Source organism: Misgurnus anguillicaudatus, chromosome 19, assembly GCF_027580225.2.
Source record: "Misgurnus anguillicaudatus chromosome 19, ASM2758022v2, whole genome shotgun sequence".
Classification (NCBI taxonomy): domain Eukaryota; kingdom Metazoa; phylum Chordata; class Actinopteri; order Cypriniformes; family Cobitidae; genus Misgurnus; species Misgurnus anguillicaudatus.
In genome coordinates, this window is record NC_073355.2 from 20,757,146 (window position 1) to 20,783,099 (window position 25,954).

Genomic DNA, 25,954 nt, shown 5'->3' on the forward strand with positions numbered 1-25,954 from the left:
TGTGTGTGTGTGTGTGTGTGTATACACCTGTCAGTCAGATCTTGATCCGAGCGCACAGCTGATCCACCCGCGCAGCGAGTAAGTACCGTCATTACTTTCTGTGTTTCGTTGATTTCTGCTCTTACATTTATCACTTTTATAATAACACTTCGACTTTTAGTTTCTAATCTAAACGACAAAACTTTGAGTTCATGTCACAAAGTTAGTTTGACGGGTCATACTGCAATAGTCGATTTCTTTTGTCATAAATGAGCGCTGGATGTATTTGAGGTTTCATTTGGTTGCGGAGACATTAACGCGCCTGGTAAAACGAGTGCAATTTGATATTTGCAACTTTGGTTGCACCTATTTTCAGCATCGCAAACTCGTACCTGTACACCTTAAACCCTTTCTCTCACTTTTCCAAAGATATAACATCTTTTATTTTGGATTTTCCTTTGTATGCGACTGTACATTTAAATTATTCACCATTTTGTATTGTCACTTCAATGTTCATAAGCATTTGAGCACGTGCCGTCTACTTTAGACATGTTTCTGTCAACAATAACAGCAAAGCAATATCATACATTTTAAAGGGTTTAAAGTTTTTTTGGTAACACTTTACAATAAGGGTGTAATATTAAACAACACAAACATAGTTAAACGCATTAACTAACATGAACAATATAGTTTTCTAACATGCATTTATTCTTGTTAATGCTAGTTAATGTCAATGCAATAATTCATGTTCATAATGTTAACAGTTACAATGCTTGATTTTATAAATGTATTAGTAAATGCTAAAATTAACACATAAATGCTGTAGAAGCAGTGTTCACTGATAGTTCATAATGTTAGCTAATGCATAAACGAATTATTTTTTATAAACTAATTATTATACTTATTGTAGAGTGTTACCAAGTATGTTTTGTAGCACTATAAGCATTACAAAAGCAAAACAGTCATAATGCCTTTATAGATACACTGTAAAAAATGTCTGTAGAAATTACAGTATTAATGGGTATTACTGGCAACTAGCTGCCAGTAACTTACTGTAGATTTTACATTTATGTTATTTACTGGCAACATTTTGTTAAAAGTTAAATGAACATGAAACATTTTCAGACTTTATCTTCTACAGTAAGTTACTGGCAACAAGCTGCAAAATTACAGCAAATTTTTTACAGTGTACAGATTACTTGCATACTTTATAGTTATGTATTTAAAGCCAGTATAATGCATGTTTTATCATAATCCAATGTTATGTGTTATACTATGGGATTATGTAAATAGTTAAGTATATCAGAGTTTTCCATTTTTATAAAGTGAATGATGTCATAGTGTTATGTTTTTCATTATTATTGTATTGTTCCAGCTAATTGCCAGTAAAAATTAGCTCTAATTTTAGTGTCTTGCCATGCCACATGTTTATAAGTGTGTCTCTGTTCATGTGTGAGGGTGATGAGGAGCTTGTGTGACCTGTGTGTACGTGTGAGTATAACCAAGGTCAAAAGCTATGCCATTTCTGTCAGTAACTGCCATTTATTTATTGTTTGTTGGTTATGCTTGTTTACACTGGTGCCGATTAACACTTTAGTAGTTTAGTAGTTTTGTAGTTGTATTCCTTAGCAAATGACTTAAGGCTATTATCATTTCTGCCATGATGGAGTTAAATATAATCTTGACATTGCATTACCTGTTCACAGCCTAGTATGGGGGCTAAACTTGAATTGAACTTGTATGAATCCTTTGTGATGCGAAAATAGCAGCACAAAATATAAAAAGACATCTCTAGGTCGGAAGTTTAATACAGACTGAAATATAAAGACACTCAGAATAGATATACTGTATAAAAATATGAAGATTTATAAAGAACACACATCATTGTGTGTGCCGGACGTTGTCACTTAATAAGCGTATGAGGTGCTATGTTTTGGGAATCTGAAGCTGTGTGCCACAGATGACTGAACTGAATGCAGGTCACCAGTTGTTTTCAACAGGTGTGCTTTGTTATCCATGTTAGTATGAGCACAGGCACACTTTGAAATCAATAATTTGTTTGATTAAATTATGCATTATAAAACGCATCTTTGCACTCAAACAGTATTATCATATAATGAGATCTAATGGAGCTGTGATGGTGTAAATTAGCCCTAAAAGATGGCACGCATGCCGTTGTCAATCTTAAGTGCGATTAATCTAATGTGTGAAGTGTTTAGAACATCTCTTTAGTTACTGTTGAATAGTGAAAAATGTTTTGTATCTGTATGTGCGTGCATGTCTGTGTACGTCCGTTCACAGCACATTGCCACATCGGATAGAATTACTGGATTAAGGACTGATGAGTCCATCTGATCCCAAACATCAACGAGCCACCACCTCTTCTGCCCACATTATTAAACTTCCTCTCTCACTGTGTCTCTTGTGTTCAGTCATAGTCTGTTTTCTGCTATAGTGTAACTGTCTTTGGCTGCACAGTGTCAGATGCTGTTTTGGCATTTGGAAGTTGAAATCCTTTTAAGTTGATCTGTATTATTACCTCTAATTCAGTTTATTTGACAGTCGATTTTTGGTCGATTTTCCGTTTGTTTACAGTGATTTCTTTGAAACTGAATTTCCTACTTGCTCTTTACTGTAAACAGTCTCTCAGGTCATGTGATAACAGGTCTTATATTAAATTAGACACTAGTTTTTCTAACAATCTTTTGTTTATATAACAAATTTTGTCAATTTATGTACATTACTACATGAAGTTTTTACATTTAGAAGCTTGAAATCTGCTATAGGCTTGTGAAATACCTTGCATAGTACTTTGGCTGAGTAAAGTTGTGCTCTTCTATCTAGTACAGTACTGCTGGATCTCTGCTCTGTTGTTGTGATGTGTCTCTATTGTGTTTCAGTTGTGAGAGGATCTGGCAGAATGCTGATGCTTACAGTTTTTATTTAGTAGCAGAGGAACCCCTAAACCTGGGGTCTCCAACCTTTTTGTGGACAAGGGCTACCACAATGGATAAAACAATCTGGAGGGCTACTTTTTGATATAGTCTACTCAAAACTTTTTTGTTTTACTTGTTGATTTTATTGTTGTAGTTTTATTATTATTTAAAATGTTAACATATGTAAACCATTAATGGAATGTGCAGGTAGCCCATTTTTCTGCGCGGGCACCATGCTGGAGACCTCTGCCCTTTACACACACACACACACACACACGTGCGCGCACACATATTTGTGGTTCACATAGACATCAGTTAATCCTACCCCTATACCAAACCCTCTAAACTTTTGCCATTTTTTTGTATGTTTTTAAAGGGACACTTCATCCATTTGCATTAAGCTTTGTATAGTAAGAACCCCAGTCATGTTTTTGAATGGTCGTGCATAATTTCCTCAGTTGCCGCTGAGACAGGAGAAATACAGATTTCAGTGTTGCACTTCCTTCTTTCAATGATGTAAAAATCATAATTTTGCATCATTGAAAGCAGGAAGTCCAATATCTTTGTTGAGGGGTTGAGACTACAAACACCCCTTTTCTCGGTCAAATAGCACCAAATTCGAAATGTATCTTACATTTCGACTACAAACATGACGCACTTTCAATAAAGATTAATGTTTCTACGGGTGAAATGCTCCTTTAAGCCATTTGGTTTAAGAGGAGGACACAAGAAGCATGTTGTTATACACATGTCATAATTATTGGTTGACCGAGAAAGCAAACAAATAACACAAATGCAATTTACATCTAAGTGTCATTTTACTAGGAAAAACTTAAATTCACGAGTTTGCATTAACATGTTATCGATATGAGATAAAGCATATTTGGCATGCTGTCCGAGGAGAGGGCTCCGAGCTCATAATTTTAGCCCAAACCCAGAGTACTCCCCCCTCTTTAACTGGGATAAATTAAACTAGATGAGAGTGAGGTGATGATGGGGTGGAGGAGGGATGCTGCAAAAACTGTCATGGGACAGAGGTGAGGGACTGCTATTTATAGGCACCTCTTCGTGCTGATTGGTTGGATCACATGACCATGCTCCTCCCGAACTTAGTTAAATAAACTTCATTTAAGGAACAGAACTGCATTGGCGATTGCAAGTCAAGGCAAATTTAATAATATAGCACATTTTATGTAATTCAAAGTGCTTTACATATGGAATAATTGATGATGGGCCATTGGATTATTCCAAAATAATGCGTGGTAATGTGGCATGACGCCAATTATATATAATTTAAAGGACTGGGGTCAATCATTCCTCTTATACCACGGTTACCACAGACGTTGCTCTAGTGGTTATTTTAAGACATTGAGTGTGCATTTTACAGAAAAATAATCAACACCCGTGGAACATTTCTCAACCAATCAGAATAAAGCATTCAACAGCCACGTGGTATAAACTTTTTTTCAATAACAATTCATTACCATTGTCTGTCTTAATACTGACCCCCCCTCACACACACACACACACAAGCAGACACATGGGTTGGAGAGGTCTCAGTAGTCGCCCATCAACCACATGCCATCAACCACAAGTCTATGTTACCTGGCTGATAAGATGATAATGTCATTATTTATGTATGAGTAAAGCGGTGTTTGTGTGTTATGCTGGTCAGGTGAGATCGTAGCCATGGGTGACCACATCTTTAGACTCACGTATGATGATCATTTCGAGTAGAACTTGTTCTGACTTGTCCTGTCTGGGGAATATCAGATGTCTTCAGCTGAATGTAACTAACAGGACTGCCTTTGTCTTCAGATCAGACTCATTAGCTTCACTTATTCATCAACCTGGGATTACTTATATTTGTTTATGATTCATTTGTCCATTTACAATTTATACATACTATAATGTATACCATACAAATAATTGAACCGATATTTGATGCATTTAAAGACACATTAAAATACTGATACCATGTCATTGGGTGTGTTATGGTGATGAAAGCAATGAAAAGATTTGATTTCTTTTTTAAATGTTTCTAAGAGTCTTTGTAAGCTTTACTGTTAAACTTGCTGATACTGAAATATACTAAACTACATCTGTGTTGGGTGTTGATGGATCGCTGTATCTATTAAATGACTTGCACTTAGATACTGCTGAGTTAGACTTTACCTCAGAGGTGTAGTGTATCAGTTCGAGGGGAGTTTCCCAAATGCAGAACACACCATGTCATCCAGCACACAGAGACGGACAGGACAGGGGAAGAGATATGTGGCAGGCTAGAGGTGCTTATTGTGCAGGTTTTTTAAAGGAAAACACCACTGTTTTTCAATATTTTACTATGTTCTTACCTCAACTTATACGAATTAATACATACCTATCTTTTTTAATGGGTGCACTTAATCTTTGTAAAGCGCGTCGTGAATGTGTTAGCATTTAGCCTAGCCCCATTCATTCCCTAGGATCCAAACAGGGATTAACCCAGAAGCCACCAAACACTTCCATGCTCTCCCTATTTAAAGACTGTTACATGAGTAGTTACACGAGTAAGTATGGTGGCACAAAATAAAATGTGGCGATTTTTTAAGCGGAAACAAAATGAGAACTATATTGTATGGCGGAAGAGCACTTAAGGGCTCATTATAGTTGTGCGTAGGTCCTACAAAAGCACATGCAGACCGCTGGTAGGCAGTATCTCCGCATGTAACCACAATAGCAGCGCGACCGTCAATGAAGAAGCAACTTGGCTAGTTTAACCCACACATGACAAAGAAACAGCAGCTTGTTGTGTAAGTTTTGAGAAGACCAGCAGTGATGGAAGTGAATAAACAGCAACTTTGTTGCAGTTTCAACTAAATTAAACTTGGCCCATCTTTGTTCTCACCGTCGCAAACGGAAATACCTATGACGCAGTTTTTTCACCTGACAGGAGGGGTTCTAGTGGACCAATCACAGTGCTTGTGGTTCGCGTAGAACTAACGCGCTGTTAAAAATTTGGCGAGGTGCATGTCAGGCTATGCAGAGGCTACAGATAACCTACGGTGTAGCTTCGGTGTAGACCTTACACACGACTATAAATTGGACTTTAGTTTGCAGCACTTTGACCTCCGGTGCAGTAATATTGACGGAGGTTTGGGCGAGAGGGGGAGGAGTCAGGAGTGATGGTGTTACTGCACCCCCAAGGTCGAAGGGCTGCAAACTAAGTGCTCTTCCGCCATACAATATAGTTCTTATTTTTATCCGCCACGCTTTATTTTGTGCCACCATACTTAATCGTTTAACTACTCATGTAACAGTCTTTAAATATGGAAAACATGGAATTCATCCCTGTTTGGATCCTAAGGAATGTATTCATTTGTCTAATGATTTGACTCAGTTATCTAAAAGGCATTATTTATGTAATCTAATAATAGTTTTTTAGAGTTTACCAGCCTTGCCTATGTCATAGTTAAAGGGCACATATTATGCAAAATCCACTTTTACCAGGTGTTTGGACATAAAAATGTGCTGCCACTGTGTGAACACAACTTCTGTTTCTCATTAGACATGCTGTGTTGATTCTATTGTTAATGTGATGTCACACTGATAAAGCCCCGCCCATGACCACTGACTGACAGGCCTGCATTATCATAGTTTTCATCCTTTGCCAGTTAAAGGCTGTCTACCATATCTTAATAGTGAGATGCTATTTTCTCAGACTGTATTCACGCTGGAATCAGATCTATTTTATATGAAAGCGCTCACTGTCTCCTTTGGCAAAGAAGTGAGGAGCTGTAGCTCATTTGCATTTAAAGGTACAGACAGACCCCATTTTTGCTCCCACCTAAATATAGGCATTTTGGACATGCTATTCAAATGATCTTTGGGGTATTTTGAGCTGAAACCAGACGAAAACTCAGGACATCAGACACATTCTGGGCACACCTGAGAAAGATATTACATCTTGTAAAAGTTGGCATAATGGGTGCTCTTTAATACAACTAATCGTTTTTTGTGCATCTGTAGACTTAGGTGACACCTCTGTTTATTGAACTGATGAATGTTGAAGTTGGCTGTCCTAACCAACCTTTCATTTGCTTTTTCAACAGTGCCTTTTCCTTAAGGTAGTAATCAGGATCATATGCAAACCGTTAGATGAACCTGCCGTAATCTGAGCGTCTGAGTAATCACACTTTTTTCGATTGTGACTTCACCTTGTTTTCAAATCGAGGTGTTGACATCATCTTGATCATACATCAGGAGTTATTCTCTCTACTTAAAGCACAACAGATATCCAGCAAGGACAACATGGAAAATTTAGCCCAGGAGTCCAGAGCTGAACGGATAGCTCGGTACAAGGCGGAGAGAAGGCGGGAACTGGCTGAACGCTATGGCAACCAGGAAGAGGAGCTTCCATCGAAGTGGTCAAGAAGAGAGAGGGAAGGACGGGGCGTCCGTGATGCTACCTGTGCAGATAAATCACTTTCAGAAGGAATAAATGGAGGAACGGCCACGAATGGCACAATACCACTAGAAGAAAGGACAAATTCTACCAAAATCTCCAATGGGTGTACCAACAGTGTAGAGAACGCCCACCAGACCAGGTGAGATTTCATAAGATGATATTAAATGTCAGTTTCTTTTCTCTCATGTCATTTGTAATCGTTTATTTTCCTTCATTGTGAAAGCCAGTGGTCATAACATGACATTAGTACTGTGTTAAAAGAGTTATGCACAATATATGACAATCAGAGATTCAAGCTTCGATCATCCACATACATCTGAATCTTTCCTGCCTCGCACACTCTCTTTATTTCCTCCAGGGAATGTTTGTTTGGCTTGTCAGGTGGGAAAAACCCTCCAGACTCCCATGGGCTCTCGACCCCTGACAAACCCCAGTTACACACTCATGTATCAGTAGGCCAGCTGAAGAACAACCTGCTACAGCAAACCTCCAAACCAGCGCCACCTGACAGAGTGTAGGGACGTGTGTGTGTTTATACATCATTTGCTGTTACCACAGCCACAATATTACGTTAATTCACAGCTTATTTCTACTTTGCTATGGTGTGCTTTGCCTGGCTTGGCTTTTTAATATGTGGGTGCAAACTAGAAACCAGGATCTGGATGCAGAATTGTAAAAAGCCTGTTTCATATAGCAGTAAACAGGAAGTCATTATATTATTGAATTAATATAGTATTACATTAGATTACATTATGTAAGGAACAATTGACAACGGATTAGTTATTTTTGAAATATTTGAAAATAATGCAAACCCAAGTTGGTAATGCGGCATGACATGAAGAGGAGTGTGCATTATTTTCAAATAATTCAAAGGACACTTATTTCGCCTTTACTAATGTTAACAAATCAAACCTTGTAAAGTAATATATATATATATATATATATATATATATATATATATATATATATATATATATATATATATATATATATATATATATATATATATATATATATATATATATTTATATATATATATATTTCATAATTCAAATATTCCAAAGCTCATTCAGTTTAATGTAAATGCTTCCATTCACATTATTTGCCTGTATTCAGATGCTATCTTGCAGAGGTTTTGTTGGACATATGTGACCTTGTCTGTGAAATCCAGGCTAAAGTCTCATAATTATAGTTTAATGTCAAAGTTTAATTTCAATTATTGATTTTTACATTAATTTCAATCTTTGACATAGTCTTAGTCAATATTAAAGATCAAGGTTATATTTTCACTGAATGTTCTTTACATTATGTGAATGTTTTATAAAACAGTAATACCCAAAAAAATTACTTTACCTGGGTTTTCACAGACATATGCACATATACACTGTTTTTTTACAAAAAAAAAAAAAAAATGGTCAAAATATGTATCCCAGCTCTCAATGGGGCAGTACTCTTATATGTACAGTATATCTTTCTGTCTTTATAATACTAATATGATCGTTTTGGAACCAATATGTACCTCTGAGGTACTACTATGAACTCTTTAGGTACAAAGCTGTACTTTTTAAGAGAGTACCACCCCAGTGATATTTTAGTCATTTTATCTGACAGCAGTGGTGGCTCGTGACTGCTCTTCCGAGGGGCGCAAATCCAAATATGTGTTCAGAGTGTCATGTGTGTTGCTCGTGTTTTCAAGGTGTGTGTTTGTTGTGTCATGTGAACCATGCGCATCACGTGTTTTGTCAAAAAAAAGTGCCTGCTGCAATCTGGCAAACGCGAGTGTCTTTTTTATCATAAACTCTTTATACGCATCTTCAGCAGGTACTTGTTTTGACAAGACATGTGATGCGCATAGGATTACTCGACGCTCCGAACACATGTTTTGAAATTACGAACCACAAACATGACGGGCTACATAAATGTTGTGACAAGCTTTGCATCGCGCGCCCTCGAAAAAAGAAGTCATCGGCCGCCACTGTCTGACAGTGTAGTGACAGTAAAGTGTGATAAATGCTGGCTGATATTTACTGCAGACTTCTTTTCTAATATTTTCCTTTGTGTCATTCTTTTATTCTTTCTTTCCTTCCCTTTCTCTCTCTCTTACTCACACATTCTTCTTCTCCTCCATCTGTTACCGTCCATCTCTTATCATAGTGATGGTGATGTGGTTGCCTTGACTCTTGATCTTGCGGTTCAACCAGTCGGAGAAGGAGGTCGCCGTCGTACCCGTCGCTACTTGCCAGGAGATCCCGTGGGGAGTCGCAAAACTAGCGAACGCTTTCGTACTCAACCCATTACAGCATGTGAGAAACATGACAGCTGCGGGTATGATCTCCACTCAGGCCTGCTATGTGACATCTGCTTATGGGAGTTACTGTATTGTTGCTTAATAACAACACACTGACTTTGTTGGGATGATATGATGTATTTGCCATTGACCTATTTTACATTAGTGACAAAAATCATTTAGACTTGCTCATTTATTCTTATCTACTACACTACATAGCCAAATATGTGTCGACACTGAAGCAATATACTATATGTACTTGTTTAATAACCATCAACTTAAATAAGGAGTCTGTCCTTCCTTTGCTGCTGTAACCAAAATTTCTGGGATGGTTTTACATTTGATGTTTAAACATCGCTATCATTTTTCCGCATTTAGTCATATGAACTTTAGTGAAGAATGCTTATCCTGGCAATTGGGCCTGGCACACAGTTGCTATTCAGAATTATCCAAAAAATATGCAGTTGAGTTATGGCCTGGGCTTTGTGCTGGCCAGTCAAGTAATGTCCATACATTTCTCATTCTTTACTATAAAATCAACCAACTAATATAGAAAACTTGCCCTAAAATTTCAGCAAAATGTATTACTGCCTAAGTTACAACTTGCATAAAAAAGCTGCATTCCTTTTTCAACCACATTTAGTGTTTAGTGTTGATGTTTTATATAACGCATCTTCACTGAAACTGTAAATAACTTAAATAAAAAAATTAAGGGGATGTTTGCATATTATTGGTCATCTCGTTATTGAAGTAATACATTTCCTAATGTATTGTAAAGTAAAATATAATAGGAAATCCAATATTAATAAAATATATGATTTATAACATGATCTAATGTTACAGATAGCTCATGAAATGGCCCATTGCTGGTTTTGAGTCAGCTGAGCTCAGCATAGTGTATTTCATTTGCTTATCAAACAGGGTGTGTTTAAGCATTCATATTGTTTTAAGAGTTGACATTATGTAATGCTTGTAACTTGCACAGATTTGTTTAAGTGTCTGTCACAATACCTGTAGTGCAGGAGAGGCTTGTTAAAGCAGATTTGGCCTGAAGTACCCGCAACTTTTCTTAACCTTCATGTCTTTCATGTTGGGATCCACTAAGAGCGTGTGTGGAGCTGACTGTTTACTTTAATCTCTGACACTTTCATTAACTTTATTTTACAGAGTAACGGACAATGAAAATCAGGACGACTCACAAAGTAAGTGCTCAATCTAAAAAGTTATCTTCATTGTAATTTAAAAACGGGTGCATGATGTTTGAAAGCCAATGTTGACATTTGAAATCACCTAAACAAACATGCCCCTACCCCAATAGAATCTAGACCTTCTTTTGATAGACCCGCCCCACACATACGCAACCCAGGCTACGAATGTCGGTTAGTAGACACGCCCCTTACTGCTGATTGGCTACAAGTGTGTTTTGGTAGTCGGCCCGACTCCCTTTTCCTGAGTGTTTTTCAAAAATCACGCACCCCGCCTTTAAAAGGTGCATTGTGTAACTTTCAGAAGGAGACTGCAATTCACAATGTCACCACTAGATGCAGCTATAAATCTACACACTGTAGCTATTGCACAGATGTTTTTGTGAGGTTTAGATAAACAATATATTTAGCTCAGTATAAAACCAATAGAAAGGCCTCACCATGATGTGTGTGTGTGTGTGTATGCTTGTTTAAGGTCAGTTATAAATCTGCCATCTGAGTGCAGTACACCAGGTGAAGAATATATCTGCCAGGCTATTTGTGCATTTGGCCAAATACAGAGCGATGGGTTTGTGAGTGTGTGTGTGAGAGAGATATGCCTGTTAGTCATTTAGTGATCTCACACATAAAACTTCATTATGATCTAAGGTGAATAAAACGTGTGTTTACATGTGTGGACGTGTATGTGTGTAAGTGCGTATTGTAAATCAGCAAAAATCAGCTTTGCACACAGTTCATATTTTGTCACATCACAGTTGATGCAATATGTATTTCTTTATATTTATTCATTGGCTCTAAAGCATCTTTACGTGTTGAGCTTTTCTCTGTTTAAGTTTGTGCTTCCTGAATTTTTTGCAGTGGATGTAAAGACGGATGACAGAGCCAAGATGAGTGTAGCTGCCAAGATGTCTCTGTTTAAAGTAGGTGAAAGAAGACCCCGCAATATCTATTTAGCAACTGCTGCAGCCCGACCAGATAAAAGCTTATTGCCATTGATGGGATGGAAAAGACCCTCAAAAAGCTCTTTCTACACGCTCGAATATATACAAACCCCAATGAGGACTTAAAAATAAAATATAACAATATGCTGTATACAGTATCTATAACCATTACCAACATGATCTCAGGGAAAGTCTTGTTATAGTCACGCAAAATTTTATACATTTATTTGTGTCTAAGGCACGAAATTCAGCTTTTTTCGTGCCTTGAGCACAAATGTCTTTTTCGTGACACTTGCACAAATCTCTATAAACAGTTTTTCGTGTCCGTGGCACGACTTTCTTTTTCGTGTCATTTTATGTCTTGTTTATGTATTGATTTTTTCCCCTATTTTTAAATCATTGTTGCTTGGGGTTGGGGTTAGATTTGGATGTACTTTTATGTATTGATTTCTACATGTTTTTCTTCCGCTGTTCTCACTTGGAGTTGGGGTTAGAGTTGGGGTTTGGATGTCTAAAAATGTAACAGAAAGTGATTCTAACCCCAACCCCAAACTAAAATGGTAAGAAAATAGGAAACAACGAGAAAACAATAGATAAAATGAAACGAAAAAGAAAGTTGTGCCACGGACAGGAAAAACTATTTTTAGAAATTCGTGCAAGTGTCACGAAAAAGACATTCGTGGCACGAAAAAGCAGAATTTTGTGCCATAGACACAAATAAATTAATACAATGTGATCGGCGTGAGATCAGTCTGTCATTACCGTATAAACTACCTTTATGGCACTTTTAGATTAAGGGAATCTTCATTAAAGGGATATTTCACCCAAAATGTATATTCTGTCATAATTTTCCCATTATAATGTTGTTTCCTCAAAGGAAACCCTCATGAAATTGAAGATTGAAAATTGTAGCAATAGCCAAAAATACATTGTATGGGTCAAAATTATTATTTATGCCAAAAAAATCACATTTTTGTTAGTGGATGCAGTTGCTAAGGACTTTCTTTTATACAACTTTAAAGTTGATTTTCTCAATATTTTTATTTTTTTGCACCCTCAGATTCCAGATTTTCAAATCGTTGTATCTCAGCCAAATATGGTCATATATCCTAACAAACAATACGTCAATGAAAAGCTTAACTTTCAGATACTTTCAATTTAAAAGATTGACCCTTATGACTGGTTTTGTGGTCCAGGGTCACATGTGTGAACATGCATTGAGGCATGATTTAAATGTGCTTTATGTAATTATTTGATTACAACATCTCTCTTCTTGTCTGCTTCTTTGGTTTGTCTGTTATTGGGTTGTAGTTAGTAATAAGACACCCAGAGTGTTTGGTTACAACATGACCCACAGTGTTTCATTTGTTACTATGACTTCCTTACCCAGGCTGCCCTGGACAGGTGCTGTTTAATTCATATACCCGATGACCCATTTAACCAGAGATAGCATTAATATTAGCATTCAGACTGTTTTGGCAGAAAAAGTGGGGCAAAAAAGTGATTAAACCCCATATTCTTTAATGTTAAAAACACGGTGCACTCTGAACAATTTGGGAGGCCTTGGAAAATGTGCAAAGAATGTTGTAAAAATAATGTCGTTATTGTTTATCCCATTGACTGACAATTGGACAATTTCAAAAACAACACAGTTTTATCAAAAACAAATACACTTTTTGTTGAAATGCCTAATGGACGCTATTGGTTGCTACTTTTAATTTTGTTATTTAATACTTTCTGTTTATTTAGGAGTTGGAGAAGACAGCTTCACCTGATGCCTCGTCCTTCCTCAAACCCCGCTCCAGTTTCCATGAGCGCAGAGTTCGCCGTGGCAATGATACCCGGGCACTAACTCAGCCAATCACCTTTGAGGAAACAACGATAGCAGCGAGGTGGGTGGGCCATTCATTTAATAAAAGACTGCAGTCATTTAGTAAAAATAGTTTACCCAAAAATTACAGTGTCATGTTATCTGACTTAACTTCTATCCACCTCCAGTCCTCAGTCAGGTGAGTCCCAGCCTCTGCAGACCGAGCCTGAGGTGGAAGATGATGCCAGCTGTAAACTGTCTATGAGTGAGAAACTGGCTCTTTTCAACAAACTGTCTCAGCCCATACTGAGTGCTACGGGGAATCCAATAGGAGATAGCGGCCCTCAAGAGCCCAATGAGAGACGGAGACAGAAAGGAGCACGTTACCGCACACAGCCCATCACTATAGATGAGGTCAATTTGGTAGGTGTATTCAGTATGCATGTACAAACAGATGCGCCACATATGTAAGATTCTCGGATCTTTTAACAGAAGAAATATCTAAGATACAGGAGATTTTATAAAAAGACTTTGAAGGATTAGTCAATTTTCTTAAAAAAATGCAGATAATTTACTCACCACCATGTCATCCAAAATGTTGATGTCTTTCTTTGTTCAGTCGAGAAGAAATTATGTTTTTTGAGGAAAACATTACAGGATTTTTCTCATTTTAATGGACTTTAATGGACCCCAACATTTTAATGGAGTTTAAAATTGCAGTTTCAAAGGACTCTAAATGATCCCAAATAAGGCATAAGGGTCTTATCTAGTGAAACGATTGTCAATTTTGATAAGAAAAAAAAATATGCACCTTTAATCCACAACTTCTCGTCTTCCTCCAACTGCGTGACGTGCCAGCGCGACCTCACGTAATTGCTTAATGACGTTGAAAGGTCACATGTTACATATATGAAACACACATTTGCGGACCATTTTAAACAATAAACTGACACAAAGACCTTAATCAGTATCATTTGACATACAACAAAGTCGGAATGGTCCTCTTTCTCCACACTTGTAAAAACTGAGGTGTAGTTTCGCATACGTCATCCGTGACCTCTTGATGTGATGACGTATTACGTGAGGTCACGCTGGCGCGTCACACAATCGGAGGAATACGAGAAGTTGTGGCCCAAAAGTGCATATTTTTATCTTTATTGCCAAAAATGACAATCGTTTCGCTAGATAAGACCCTTATGCCTCGTTTGAAATCGTTTAGATTCCTTTGAAACTGCAATTTGAAACTGCATTAAAACTGTTAAGTATTGGGGTCCATTAAAGTCCATTAAACTGAGACAATTCCTGGAAAGTTCAAAAAACAATTTCTTCTCGACTGAACAAAGAAAGACATCAACATTTTGGATGACATGGTGGTGAGTAAATTATCTGGATTTTTGTTTTTAAGAAATTGGACTAATCCTTTAAACTTATTGATATCTTGTAGAAATAATTGAGAAAATATAAAGAGAGAATTCATTTATTATTTTTCTTATGTGTAGCTATTATTTGGCTCTTTCAGAGATGTTAATACGTTAACTCTTTCTCACACTGTAGCTTCAGAAGGGGCCCATTCAGCTTCCTCATCTTCATCTCACGCCTCATCTGTCTGACCGACAGCAGTCTCTATCCATCAATCTGAAGCCCAGTGAAGTGCGTCTAAACTCTTCACAGGAGCAAGTATCCTCCTGTGAACTTACTAGTGCACCCAGTCAGAAGCCTACAGACGATGGTAGCTCCCATAATGCATTGCAGCGAGGCACTCAGATCAAAGGCATTCTGAAAAAGAGCTCATCAGAGGGAGCGGTATGGAGGAGAGAAACTAGAGACAGAGACGACCTAAATGGAGATGGTCAGGGGCAGAATGGGGGAGAGAGGAGAGAGATGAATGAGGAGAAGCGTACCAGCGTGTCACCAGTGAATCCATCTGTTTCTCTGCTCTCTGCTGCTCCCTGGAGACAGAGGGCAAGAAAGGACCCTAATGGTTCCTCTGTCAGAACACGAAGATCTGCACCAAAGCCTAAGGAACGTCTGTCTCTATCAGAGGAGATGCCGGTCCATACCCAGATCACGGAGCATAGTGGTGCATCACCGATTAGTGACAGGTTCTATGTTTTTTCTTGCTTTAGTTTGATTGCTTTAGTAGTGATTTGTTAGTCAACCACCTGGTTATGTTTTGTAAGAATGATAAAATAACAAGTGAAAAATCTTTGTCACAGGCTGACAGACTCAAGAGAAACGAAGGAAGAAGAGGAGATGCAAGGTGATGGGGCAAAGTGCAATATGACTGTAAACACTGAACCACAGGTGTGCATATGTTTTGAAGAAAATTAAAGCAATAGTTTTTTTCTCAGTCTCATATTGTTTCCATCCCATATGACCCTTATGTTACTTTTCCTCTTTTCTCTACACTGCCCCCTTGTAGGATGAGGCTGTCAGTACAGTTGAGTCTACACTACAAACTCAATGCTGGGTAAGTGGCTTGTTTGTGTAATATAGGTTTGTGTGGGTTTCACACAGGTTACTCAGTTACACATTGTTTTTTATGTTAAAAAGATATTTTATAAGTCCATATATAGAGTTTAAAAAAGTCTAGTATAGACCACATAATATTTACAGTGTCACTGCGTTCATTTTATATGTTCACCAGCTTGTCCTTTCCTCTTTTATTCTCTCTTCAGGAGCCTGTTTTCTCTTCTGTATACTCTCGCTGTAACTCCACACCTCAATATGTGATGTGTTTCAATGAGGTGAGCATTTCAATGTTCAGTCCACATCATGCATTTATTATTTATTATCAGACTAAATGCGTCTGTTAAAGGGATAGTTCACCCCAAAATGAAAAAAAAAAACATTTTTTACTCACCTTTAATTTGTAACAAAGCTGTAAAAATGTATTTGTTTTGCTATTTACAAAGGAAGATATTTGTAATCAAGCAGGAAACATGAGCATCATTGACTTCCATAGTAGGAAAGAAAAATACTATGGAAGGCAATGGTGCTCAAAAAAGTTTTGGTTACAAACATTGCTCAAAATATCTTTCTTTGTGTTTGTGAAATGTATACAGGTTTGTAACAACATGAGAATGAGTAAATGATGACAGAATTTTTATTTTTAGGTGGACTATCCCTTTAATATCCCTTTAATGCTTTAAGCTGTTTTTTAAGAGACAGTAGTTGAACATATATGGAAGGTAATTTCAACCAATTTTAAATTAATTAATTAATTAAATGATAAAATAAAACATAAAATTGCAAAATATGACCCAAATTTAAATAAATAAATAAATAAATGATAAAATGAAAATGAAAATATTAAATTATTTCATTTTCAAGTTGATAGAATTGAAGAATAAAATGCAATTGATGATTTGACATTTCATTTTCAATACAATCTCAAGGCAAGACTGGCAATTTTAAAATTACAAGGGAAACTTGAAAATAGATTTCTGTAAATAATTTTTTTAAAAGGCTTTTTATTCATGCCCAAACAATAATAGTGACAAAATTAAAATGTATAGTTTTTTTTCCCGAAAATGAAATAGTTTAATTTGTTTTAATTTTTATTTTAGCATTTAATTTTCAGTTTTGGGACATATTTTGCGATTTTATTTTTTATTTTATCATTTAATTAATTAATTAATTTAAAATTTAATCATCTAATTAATTAATTTAAAATTGGCTTAAATTACCTTCCATAGTACCACACACATTTAATATTTTTGGGTGTGTGACATGGCTTTATTTATTTATAACCAATACTAGATCAGTGGTTCTCAAACTTTTTCAGCGTGCGGCCCCCCCTTGTGTACAGTGCATTTCTTCGCGGCCCCCCCCAAAGACAAATTTGTGCTATAATGTAACATTTTTATAAAAAAAACATATAAAATGATTCAAAGTATTGCTGTTGGTTAGTAGCCTTATATTTTTTTGGTTTAATTACACAGAATTCATGAAAAATTAATGTATTTTATAAAATCTCATAAAACTGGGGCCCCCAGTTTGAGAACCACTGAACTAGATTATGATTTGTTTGAGTAAAAGCATTTTTTTTAATTAATATTCATAACACATTTACACAGTCTGTTACTTTCTCTTATACTCTCTTTGCTTTCTTTAGAGGAGTCTTTCTTATGAAGCCCAAGAGGTTTTATCTCCCTCTCAATCCCAACCACAAGCTACGGGGAGAGTCAAGGTATCCTTAACCTACAATTTAGAAAAACATAATTTCCCAAATTTTCAAAAGAAGCCAAAGCATTAAACCATGCATGTCAGCTTTGCCAACATACAATTGATTTTAAGAAAAAGCAAAATCATAAAACTGATTCCACTTTACATTCACAAACGAATCTGCAAACACAGAATGAGTGTAAATGTCTGTGTTGTTATACTGAACATCAGCACTCCTGCAACATGTATCAAATGTAGACCAAGTTTTGTTTATCTTTTTATTTCAGGCAAGCTGTGAGGAAGAAGACTCTCCCAAACATGACCTTACAGAGACACAAACCATTTTCCCACATGAGTTCAGAGAAAGCCTGCAGTGTAGCTCTGATATGACTAAAGAGATCATGACCTCTGAACCCTCTTCACTGCCAGCATGTCAGACCAGTGGAGGAGACACAGAGCCCGAAACCAGCTCTTTCTATCAAACAAACACTCAAATGTGTGTGTGACTACATTTATGACTTTTTTAGTTTATATGTGCAATTCTATATACATTTGATGTTGTCTGTGTGTGCTTTTAGTTTGAGTTCAGCTGTCACTGAACACAGACGTTCAGTGCGGCCGTCCCGCAGGACCCAGGGTTCGAGGAATCCATTACGCGCTCTTGCAGCTCGGGAAGATATCCAACAGGATTTCATGCAGCCTGAGGATGACCGGCAAACGGAGAATAATGGTGGTCAGTCAGTCAAATCTCCAATGAAATATTAAAAGAAAATATAGTAGAGTAGACTTACATTTTATTACTTTTCCCAGAAACTATGAAGAATTCAAACGGCACCACACCTGATGAGGTCACTTCCTGTGGAAAAGTGAGCAGACCTACAGTGCCATACAACAATCTCATGCTTATACAGGTTAAAGGTATTCATGTTTTTATTCATGTACAGAGAAAATGCTTCTTTTTTGTGATTTGCTCTGTAATCTAGCATAACAATTTGTATGAAAGTTGACATGGGGAAAAGAATTAAACACGATTTTCAGATTTACCAATATTGAGAATAACCCAAGTGTATGTTTCATGGTTAAAAGTAAGTAAATGTGATTTATATACCGTATGTGTGTCTGTGCTTTAAGGATGGAGGCACGTGCAGGTGCGTTTGGTGGAACCCGTGTCACGATCTCTTAACAGTGGCGACTGTTTTCTGCTGGTCACACCTTCACATTGTTTTCTCTGGACTGGAAAATTCTGCAACACCATTGAGAGAGAGAAGGTAATGTCCGATTCGGAGATGGTGTGATTTCTGTTTGAACCAGGAAAAGTGTCTTATACTGTATATAAAAAGCCATGCAGTCAGGTCTATTCATTGCTTTATATAATGGTTTCATTTACTGAAGTTAAAGATTTTCTTTGGTACTTGTTTTAATATTTGAAACACAAATGATATTTTATTGTGTGTATGTGACTCCAGGAGGACTAGCCGTGTGAAAGCTAATCTGAATTTTTATTGTTTTTTTGTCCGATAGTGATGGTTTTGGTTTCTGTTGCAGGCATCTGAAACGGCCTCTTGGGTTGTGTCCCAGAGGGATTTGGGTTGCCAAGCGACAGGTATCATTCACCTGGATGAAGGTGTAAATACAGACAGTGTGCATGCAGAAGAGTTCTGGAAACTTCTCGGTGGACAGACCCAATATAAAGGCAAGAGAAGACAGAGCCCCCAGGCCACAATCTTTCCCATCATCATCATCATCATCATCATATACACTGTTGAAGTACAACCTTACGATGAATTTCTGTGCAGGTCCTGATGGTGCTGATGATGATGAACACTATGAAAAAGCCATATCAGAGTCAAACTGTATTTATAAACTGCAGGGAGACAGACTTATACCTCATGAGCAGGCCTGGGCCTCTATACCACACCTCTCTCTATTGGACTCCTCTCAGGTAGTTATCTCAATCCATACAGTATTGTTGTTGAAAGCTTTGTCACACTTTGCAGTACAGTGTCCATGTTTTTAAAGTAAGTTTTGTAATTATAAAGGACTGATTTGTTAGTATACATGGTGAGCTGTGTATTGTTTTGGTTGTTAATGTGCATTATATACAGTAGAGAGCTGCAGGGATGACATGTTTTTGTAGGCCAACCTGTAAGTTAGTGTAGCTTTTCACACGTTCCCTCCACAAAATGTGATTTAGATTATCTTACTGTAATAAAGCTCTGTGATCAGCAAAATGTTATGGTACACGTTTTATCCATCATGATAATCTTCACAAATGAACACAACTTAAATGTGTACACATTAGGCCCATGTTTCTGTGATAGCATGTCCAAAATGCACCTATTTGGGTGGGAGCAAATAAGCGCTGTTTTCATGTGTGTAGTGTACCTTTAAATGCAAATGAACTACAGCTCCTCAATCCTTTAACAACAGTCAGTGAGCGCTTTTGGTTAAAAATAGATCTGATTCCTGTGAATACAGTCTGAGAAAATAGTATCTTTAGCCACATTAGTGCTACAACGTGCTAACAAACACATTTAGAGAATCAAAACAGCACGTCTAATGGGACTGTTTTGGTTTAATGGGGATTAAAAATAAGAATCTTTATTCGTTTATTTATTGTAGGGTTGTTGTGTTCACACACTGCCAACACATATTTATAACACTTTGTAAAAGTGCATTTTGCATAATAAATAGAATCACCAGAAATAAAAAACTAACATCAGGCCATTAACAAACTACACCAAGGTCACTTGATTTCAACGTTTTTACTACCAATCGTCTGACAACTCTATCTGACTTAATTAAAATAAACAATACAAATTCCTTATTTCATGCATGATGTTGATAACTCATTGACAATGAATGTTATAACATGTAGCAACTTGTTAGTAACTACTTCTTTCAAGAGACGTAAAAATTCACAAGTTGAGGTATTTCTGGGGTGTTTTATGTCATAGAATAAAATGCATAAATATCTTGAGCTTGTGTTAACCACATATCTTATCTAAGGCGTTTAACCAAAACCCCATTTACATAACCCATTGACCGTACGTCATCCCTGCAGCTCTTAATTATAGCTTCGGTTAACATGTTTAAATGAACTGAACTGAACAAGTGTTGCATGGTTGTAGTACTGTTTTGCCCATCCCATGATAGCCCTCAGTAACCCCACTGGCCTTGTTTGAATGTTCCTGTCATCTACCACATTAGGATATGACAAACTGTACACTGATAAACTGCTTTGTTGTTTTCAGACTTTGTTGTTTGACTTCGGCAGTGAACTTTATCTGTGGCATGGTAAAGACGTTGGGCCGAGCGAGAGGAAACTGGCGCTGCAGCTCGCTCAGCAGGTCTGGGACGGAGCTTACGACTACAGTACCTGCAGGATCAATCCTCTGGATCCCTCTGGTGGAAATAACCTGATGTAGGCTCAAATGTTCATATATTAGATAGGAAACGATTACCTCTATGTACAAACTAACATATCAAAAAATAAATTGTGCATGAATGAAATCGTGCATTGCTTATGCTATTGTGTGTCTTCGAAAAATTTGTAATGTTAAAGGTTTGTGCATGTGTTTAGGCAAGGCACTGGCAGGCCGGACTGGGCAATATTTGGACGTGTGTTTGACCAAAATGAGACGGTACTGTTCAAAGAGAAGTTTGAACAGATAAGGCCGAATAAGAATAACTTTACACCTTCCATTCAAGAGGAAGTTCAGGTGAGAAACTCCAGACTTCTCTAAAGTGTTTGGTAAATTATAGCTCTTTTTGTACTTTTGTAATTTTATCACATTCTTATATTTTTCCTTTTCCACTGTTTTCTGTTCGTTTTGTAGACCCCCTTTCTTGAATCCCAACCAATGCTTGTTGAGCAGTGGTCATGTGATGCCAAAGCTCTCTTTGGTGGAGCCGGTTTCTCAGAGCTGTCACAGATCGTTCTGGATGGGGTGGATGTACGAAGGGGGCGGGACCTTGTCACGCTAGCCAATGGTCAACAGGCAGAGTTACGTACCATAGCGATAAAAATATGGCTTATTTTAGATGGTGAAGAGCGTGAGGTGGACCCGGAGAGTTTTGGACAGTTTCATGAAAACAACACGTATGCTATATGTTGGACGTACAGCCTCGCAGCTGTGGGTGAGTGTAAATATGTTTTAAAAAAAGTTATGATTTTTTTAAGTGTTTCGTTGGCTTTTCAATGGAAATGCTTTGATTACAGTGGATCATATCGCCGAAGACCAAGAAAAATCTGTGCTTTTCATCTGGAAGGGGCGGCACTCAGATATCAGTGGGCGGGAACTGTCATCAGTGCTGACCAAACAGTGTAGTCCTCAGGTGTTTGTAACAGAAGGGGAGGAGCCACCCTGTTTTCTGCAGCTGTTTCAGGGAGGAATGGTCGTTTACAGACAACATGGCAACAGGGATGTAGGTCTGTTGTTTGTGATATCTACTCTTTTGCTTTCCATTAAAAACAAGTTTACATTTATTTTGGGATTTCTCTTGAAAACTATGAAGAACTATTGACATGCATATCTTTAAATTTTGCATCTGTCAAAATGTGTTTCAGGAGGCTGGCGTCTGTTCTGTGTAAGAGGTGATGTGCCAGTGGAGGGCAATCTGTTGGAGGTCGAACCCTTGTGCTCCAGCCTCAGGTCTCGTGGTTCTCTGATCATGCTGAACAGCCAGGAGGGGGCGATTTACCTTTGGCATGGCTGTAAAGCCCACAGCAAAGCCCGTCAGGTGGCCAAGCAGACCGTCCAACGCCTCAAAGAAACGTAAGAATCACAAAAAATTTTGTTTGTGCAATGAGAACAATTTACATAAAACATGATGGATGATGAATGTTTATAGATATGCAGATGTGATGTCTTAATATGATTGATGTAATGAATAGGTGCCCACCTGAGTTAGGTGTGAGAACGGGCGGCTTTGTAAATGTCCAGGAAGTGGAGGAAGGAAAAGAGCCAGCAGAATTCTGGAATGCGATTGGACCACAGGACAGGAAGTCATATGACTGCATGTTACAAGGTGTACACTTGTTACAGATTTTTCAAAACTTGATTTCTCTCTATGAGGCAGTAAACATGGGTCAATTGTTGGCAAATCAAACCGTTGGGTAAAATATAACTTTTATCTATGTTATTTTTTTAACCCAATGGTTGGGGGGTTTGTCTATATTTGAAACAACAATGCCTTGTGTGTTTTTTGGTGTCTGCTACCCTTATAATAACCAACTTAATAACAAACATGTCCTATGTCTTGTTTTCCATTTAGATCCTGGTAAATTTAACTTTACCCCCCGCCTTTTTCACCTAAGTGCCCACTCAGGAACGTTCAAAGGGGTGGAGCTAATAAGCCCCTCACATGTGAATGGTGTCATTACAGCAATGCCCTTCCTCCAGGACAAGTTATATGATGTGCCACATCCAGGTGAGTTCACAAGTTAACACAACACCAAAACACACAAAGGGAACAATTTCACATGTGACATGCAAAATGTAGATACTGTATGCATAACTTTGTAGATGCTTAAATATAAATTAAATATGCATTTCCTAAAACTTCTGTGGTGTTGCAACACCTCTCACAGCTCTGTTTCTGCTGGATAACTTTCTGGAGGTGTATTTATGGCAAAATAGTGAACCCGGAGCCTCACAGCGCCCCCATTGGGACAAAGAGAAGAAGTGTGCCATGGAAACTGCCTTGCAATACTGCAAAGGTGAGAGTGTCACAGAGAAACACAGAAAAAACGTTCTATTCGTCCTGGGACTGCATTGTCTATTAAGTGTGTATGTTTTGTACAGTAAGTGATTTTTTTGGTGTTTAGAGAGAAATCCCAGACGGCCTCCAATGGCGTACCTAATAGATGAAGGGGCGGAGCCTCTCACATTCACTAATATATTTCCTTCATGGGAGATGAGACCGACAAAGGAAGTGCAGGTCAGAGAACTTGAAATGTGACTCAGTCTGTGAGTCATTTCTAAATAAAATCATTCCACATAATGTAAAGAACATACTGTGACAATATATCCTTGATACCTTTAACTCTTTCCCCGCCAATGACGAGATTTTCCGGCTTTCCGCAATACCGCTATTATCCACCAGGTCCGCAACTTATACGACCCGGAAGTAGTGCCTCTCGTGTGAGAGAGAGAGAGAACTCTGTGTATGTTTTAAAGATCGCTCTGCATCTGATCTCTATCAAAAGTCCTTCACAAAAATGGAATTATCTCTGCTTTTTGCTCAAAATTGGGTGTTTTTGAAGAAACCTACCCATGTTTGAGAGGTGATTACAAGAGAACTAATGAAGGTAGGATGAAACGTTTTTTTTTTTTTTGAAAGCAGAGGGTCTGTTCTTTCATCTGATATATTGTTTGTTTATATATTTAAAGAAGAACATTTTCTAGAAGGCATTAAACTTTTGTGAAAATCATGAAAATGCTGCCGCTGGCTGGCAACTTTTTTTAAAAACGCTGGCGGGGAAAGAGTTAATATTTACTAAATAAGGTCATGCTAAAGATTTAAATTAAAGTGACCTTTAAAATCAAACTTTGATGCTTCTAATCTCAAATTTACATTGAAACTTGGTTACTTCAACCATAGATATGTATAAAGGCTAGATATCTCGCCCGCGCTGCTGGCCAATTAAGTGGAACATCTGCATTTTGGTGGCCATCTTACCACATGACGCTCGCTCACTCGTAGCATTGAGTTTTAATGATGCAGGTACTTTTAAACGACTATAACTTGCTTAATTTTTTACAGATTTTCAAGCGGTTTGGTTTGTTATAAACGTCAAACTATGACACTGCATACTTATACTAAAAATAAATTCATGAAACATGTTAAAGCATCCAGAATTATAGCCACGTTAATAACATTTGTAAAAAAAACACAACCGTTTGAAAATCGGTAGAAAATTGAGCAAGTTATTGTCATTTAAAAGTACCTGCACCATTAAACTCAATGATACGAGTGAGCGAGCTGTCTGAGGTAAGATGGCCGCCAGGTGATGACATTAGAGACTCTGCCGTAACACATCTAGCCTTTATACATATCTATGACTTCAACTACTATGCATGCAAATAGTGTATGCTTAAATATTTGTGTTGTATTTCAGGACTGCATGGTGCGTAAAAAGCTGACCCTGGTGCAGGATGCCCTAGCTGCCCTCAATAGGACCCAGTTTCCCCTGGAGGATCTGTTAAAGAGACCCTTACCTGAAGGAGTGGATCCACTACACCTGGAGCACTACCTGTCTCAAAATGATTTCAAGGTTAACAACACATTCACAACCATGTCTATTATCACTTATATATCCATAGTTTTCTTATATTCATCTTGGAAAGGTTTAAGTCACTGCTCTGTTTATTTAACAGGTTGCTTTGGGAATGACGTGGAATGAATACAACTGCCTATCAGATGAACAAAAAATGAACCTCAAGAAAAGCAAAGGACTTTGATCTGATGGAAAAGCGCTGTGATCTGATGTCAACAGAAACAAAATGTTCTTGTAAAATGATGACAATCCCATGTACAGTACAGTGTAATTGTGAGTGTGTTACACAGTGAGTGAGTTTTCTTTCAGCCTGTTTATATAACGTCCAGCACTCATTTTTGGCCAAAGCTCTGTGCTTACAGCTACAGTAGACTGAACTGTTTACTCTTTACTATTACTTTGATAAATAGCTGCCATGTTTTCTTTGTGATTTCTTTCTTCCCCTCCTCCATCCTTCAGTGCAGCTGTTTCTGCTCTCACTCGTTCTTTATCTCTCCTGTCTGCCATCAGTCTCCTCTTTAAACACAAGCAGCACATGTGAATATGAGGCGTGGGTGATTTCCTTAACTTTCAGCTGAATTTAGTAATGCTTATTTTGAAATAAAAACACATCACGTATTTGCACTGTGAAACTTGTAGTATTTATCTTGACGCACCTCAAATACATAAACACAATGAGAATTAAAGCAGCAATAAAAGAGAAACATCGATACATCAGTAACAAAAATGCTTGCAAACCGAGACGAAAAGGAATCGAAAGTGGAAATGCTGACACAGATTCAAACAAACATGCCATTTTCTAATATATTCTTATGCAAGTGAATAATACATAATTGATAAGACGTGTGTGTGTGTGTGTGTGTGTGTGTGTGTGTGTGTGTGTGAGAGAGAGAGAGAGAG

At 37.6% G+C, this 25,954-nt stretch overlaps 1 protein-coding gene across 8 annotated transcripts; it reads left to right on the plus strand.

Annotated features, from left to right (window-relative positions):
- On the plus strand, positions 1-25,651 carry svilc (supervillin c). Of its 8 annotated transcripts, none has more exons than XM_073857096.1 (30): positions 1-78; positions 7,007-7,501; positions 7,721-7,876; positions 9,517-9,687; positions 10,817-10,851; positions 11,713-11,774; positions 13,545-13,687; positions 13,794-14,028; positions 15,160-15,707; positions 15,822-15,909; positions 16,028-16,075; positions 16,284-16,352; positions 17,723-17,797; positions 18,060-18,268; positions 18,351-18,505; positions 18,583-18,690; positions 18,904-19,040; positions 19,318-19,465; positions 19,569-19,714; positions 21,027-21,196; positions 21,356-21,494; positions 21,612-21,912; positions 21,995-22,204; positions 22,346-22,550; positions 22,670-22,803; positions 23,050-23,205; positions 23,366-23,494; positions 23,603-23,715; positions 24,896-25,051; positions 25,155-25,651. In XM_073857096.1, the coding sequence occupies exons 2-30, from the start codon at positions 7,206-7,208 to the stop codon at positions 25,236-25,238; spliced, it is 4,626 nt and encodes a 1,541-aa protein (XP_073713197.1). In that variant the 5' UTR covers positions 1-78; positions 7,007-7,205; the 3' UTR covers positions 25,239-25,651. The 8 variants fall into 8 exon arrangements, with proteins under 8 accessions (XP_073713197.1, XP_073713199.1, XP_073713196.1 ...); XM_073857098.1 differs by having other exon boundaries at positions 18,351-18,502; XM_073857095.1 differs by having other exon boundaries at positions 18,351-18,502; positions 22,343-22,550; positions 25,155-25,650.
- The last annotated feature ends 303 nt before the right edge of the window (positions 25,652-25,954 follow it).

Coding starts and splice junctions, on each gene's coding strand:
- svilc (XM_073857091.1), top strand. CDS start 7,206: ATGGAAAATTTAGCCCAGGAGTCCAGAGCTGAACGGATAGCTCGGTAC. Junction 16,076..16,283: donor CACTACAAACTCAATGCTGG/GTAAGTGGCTTG, acceptor TTCTCTCTTCAG/GAGCCTGTTTTCTCTTCTGT. Junction 25,052..25,154: donor TGTCTCAAAATGATTTCAAG/GTTAACAACACA, acceptor TTTATTTAACAG/GTTGCTTTGGGAATGACGTG.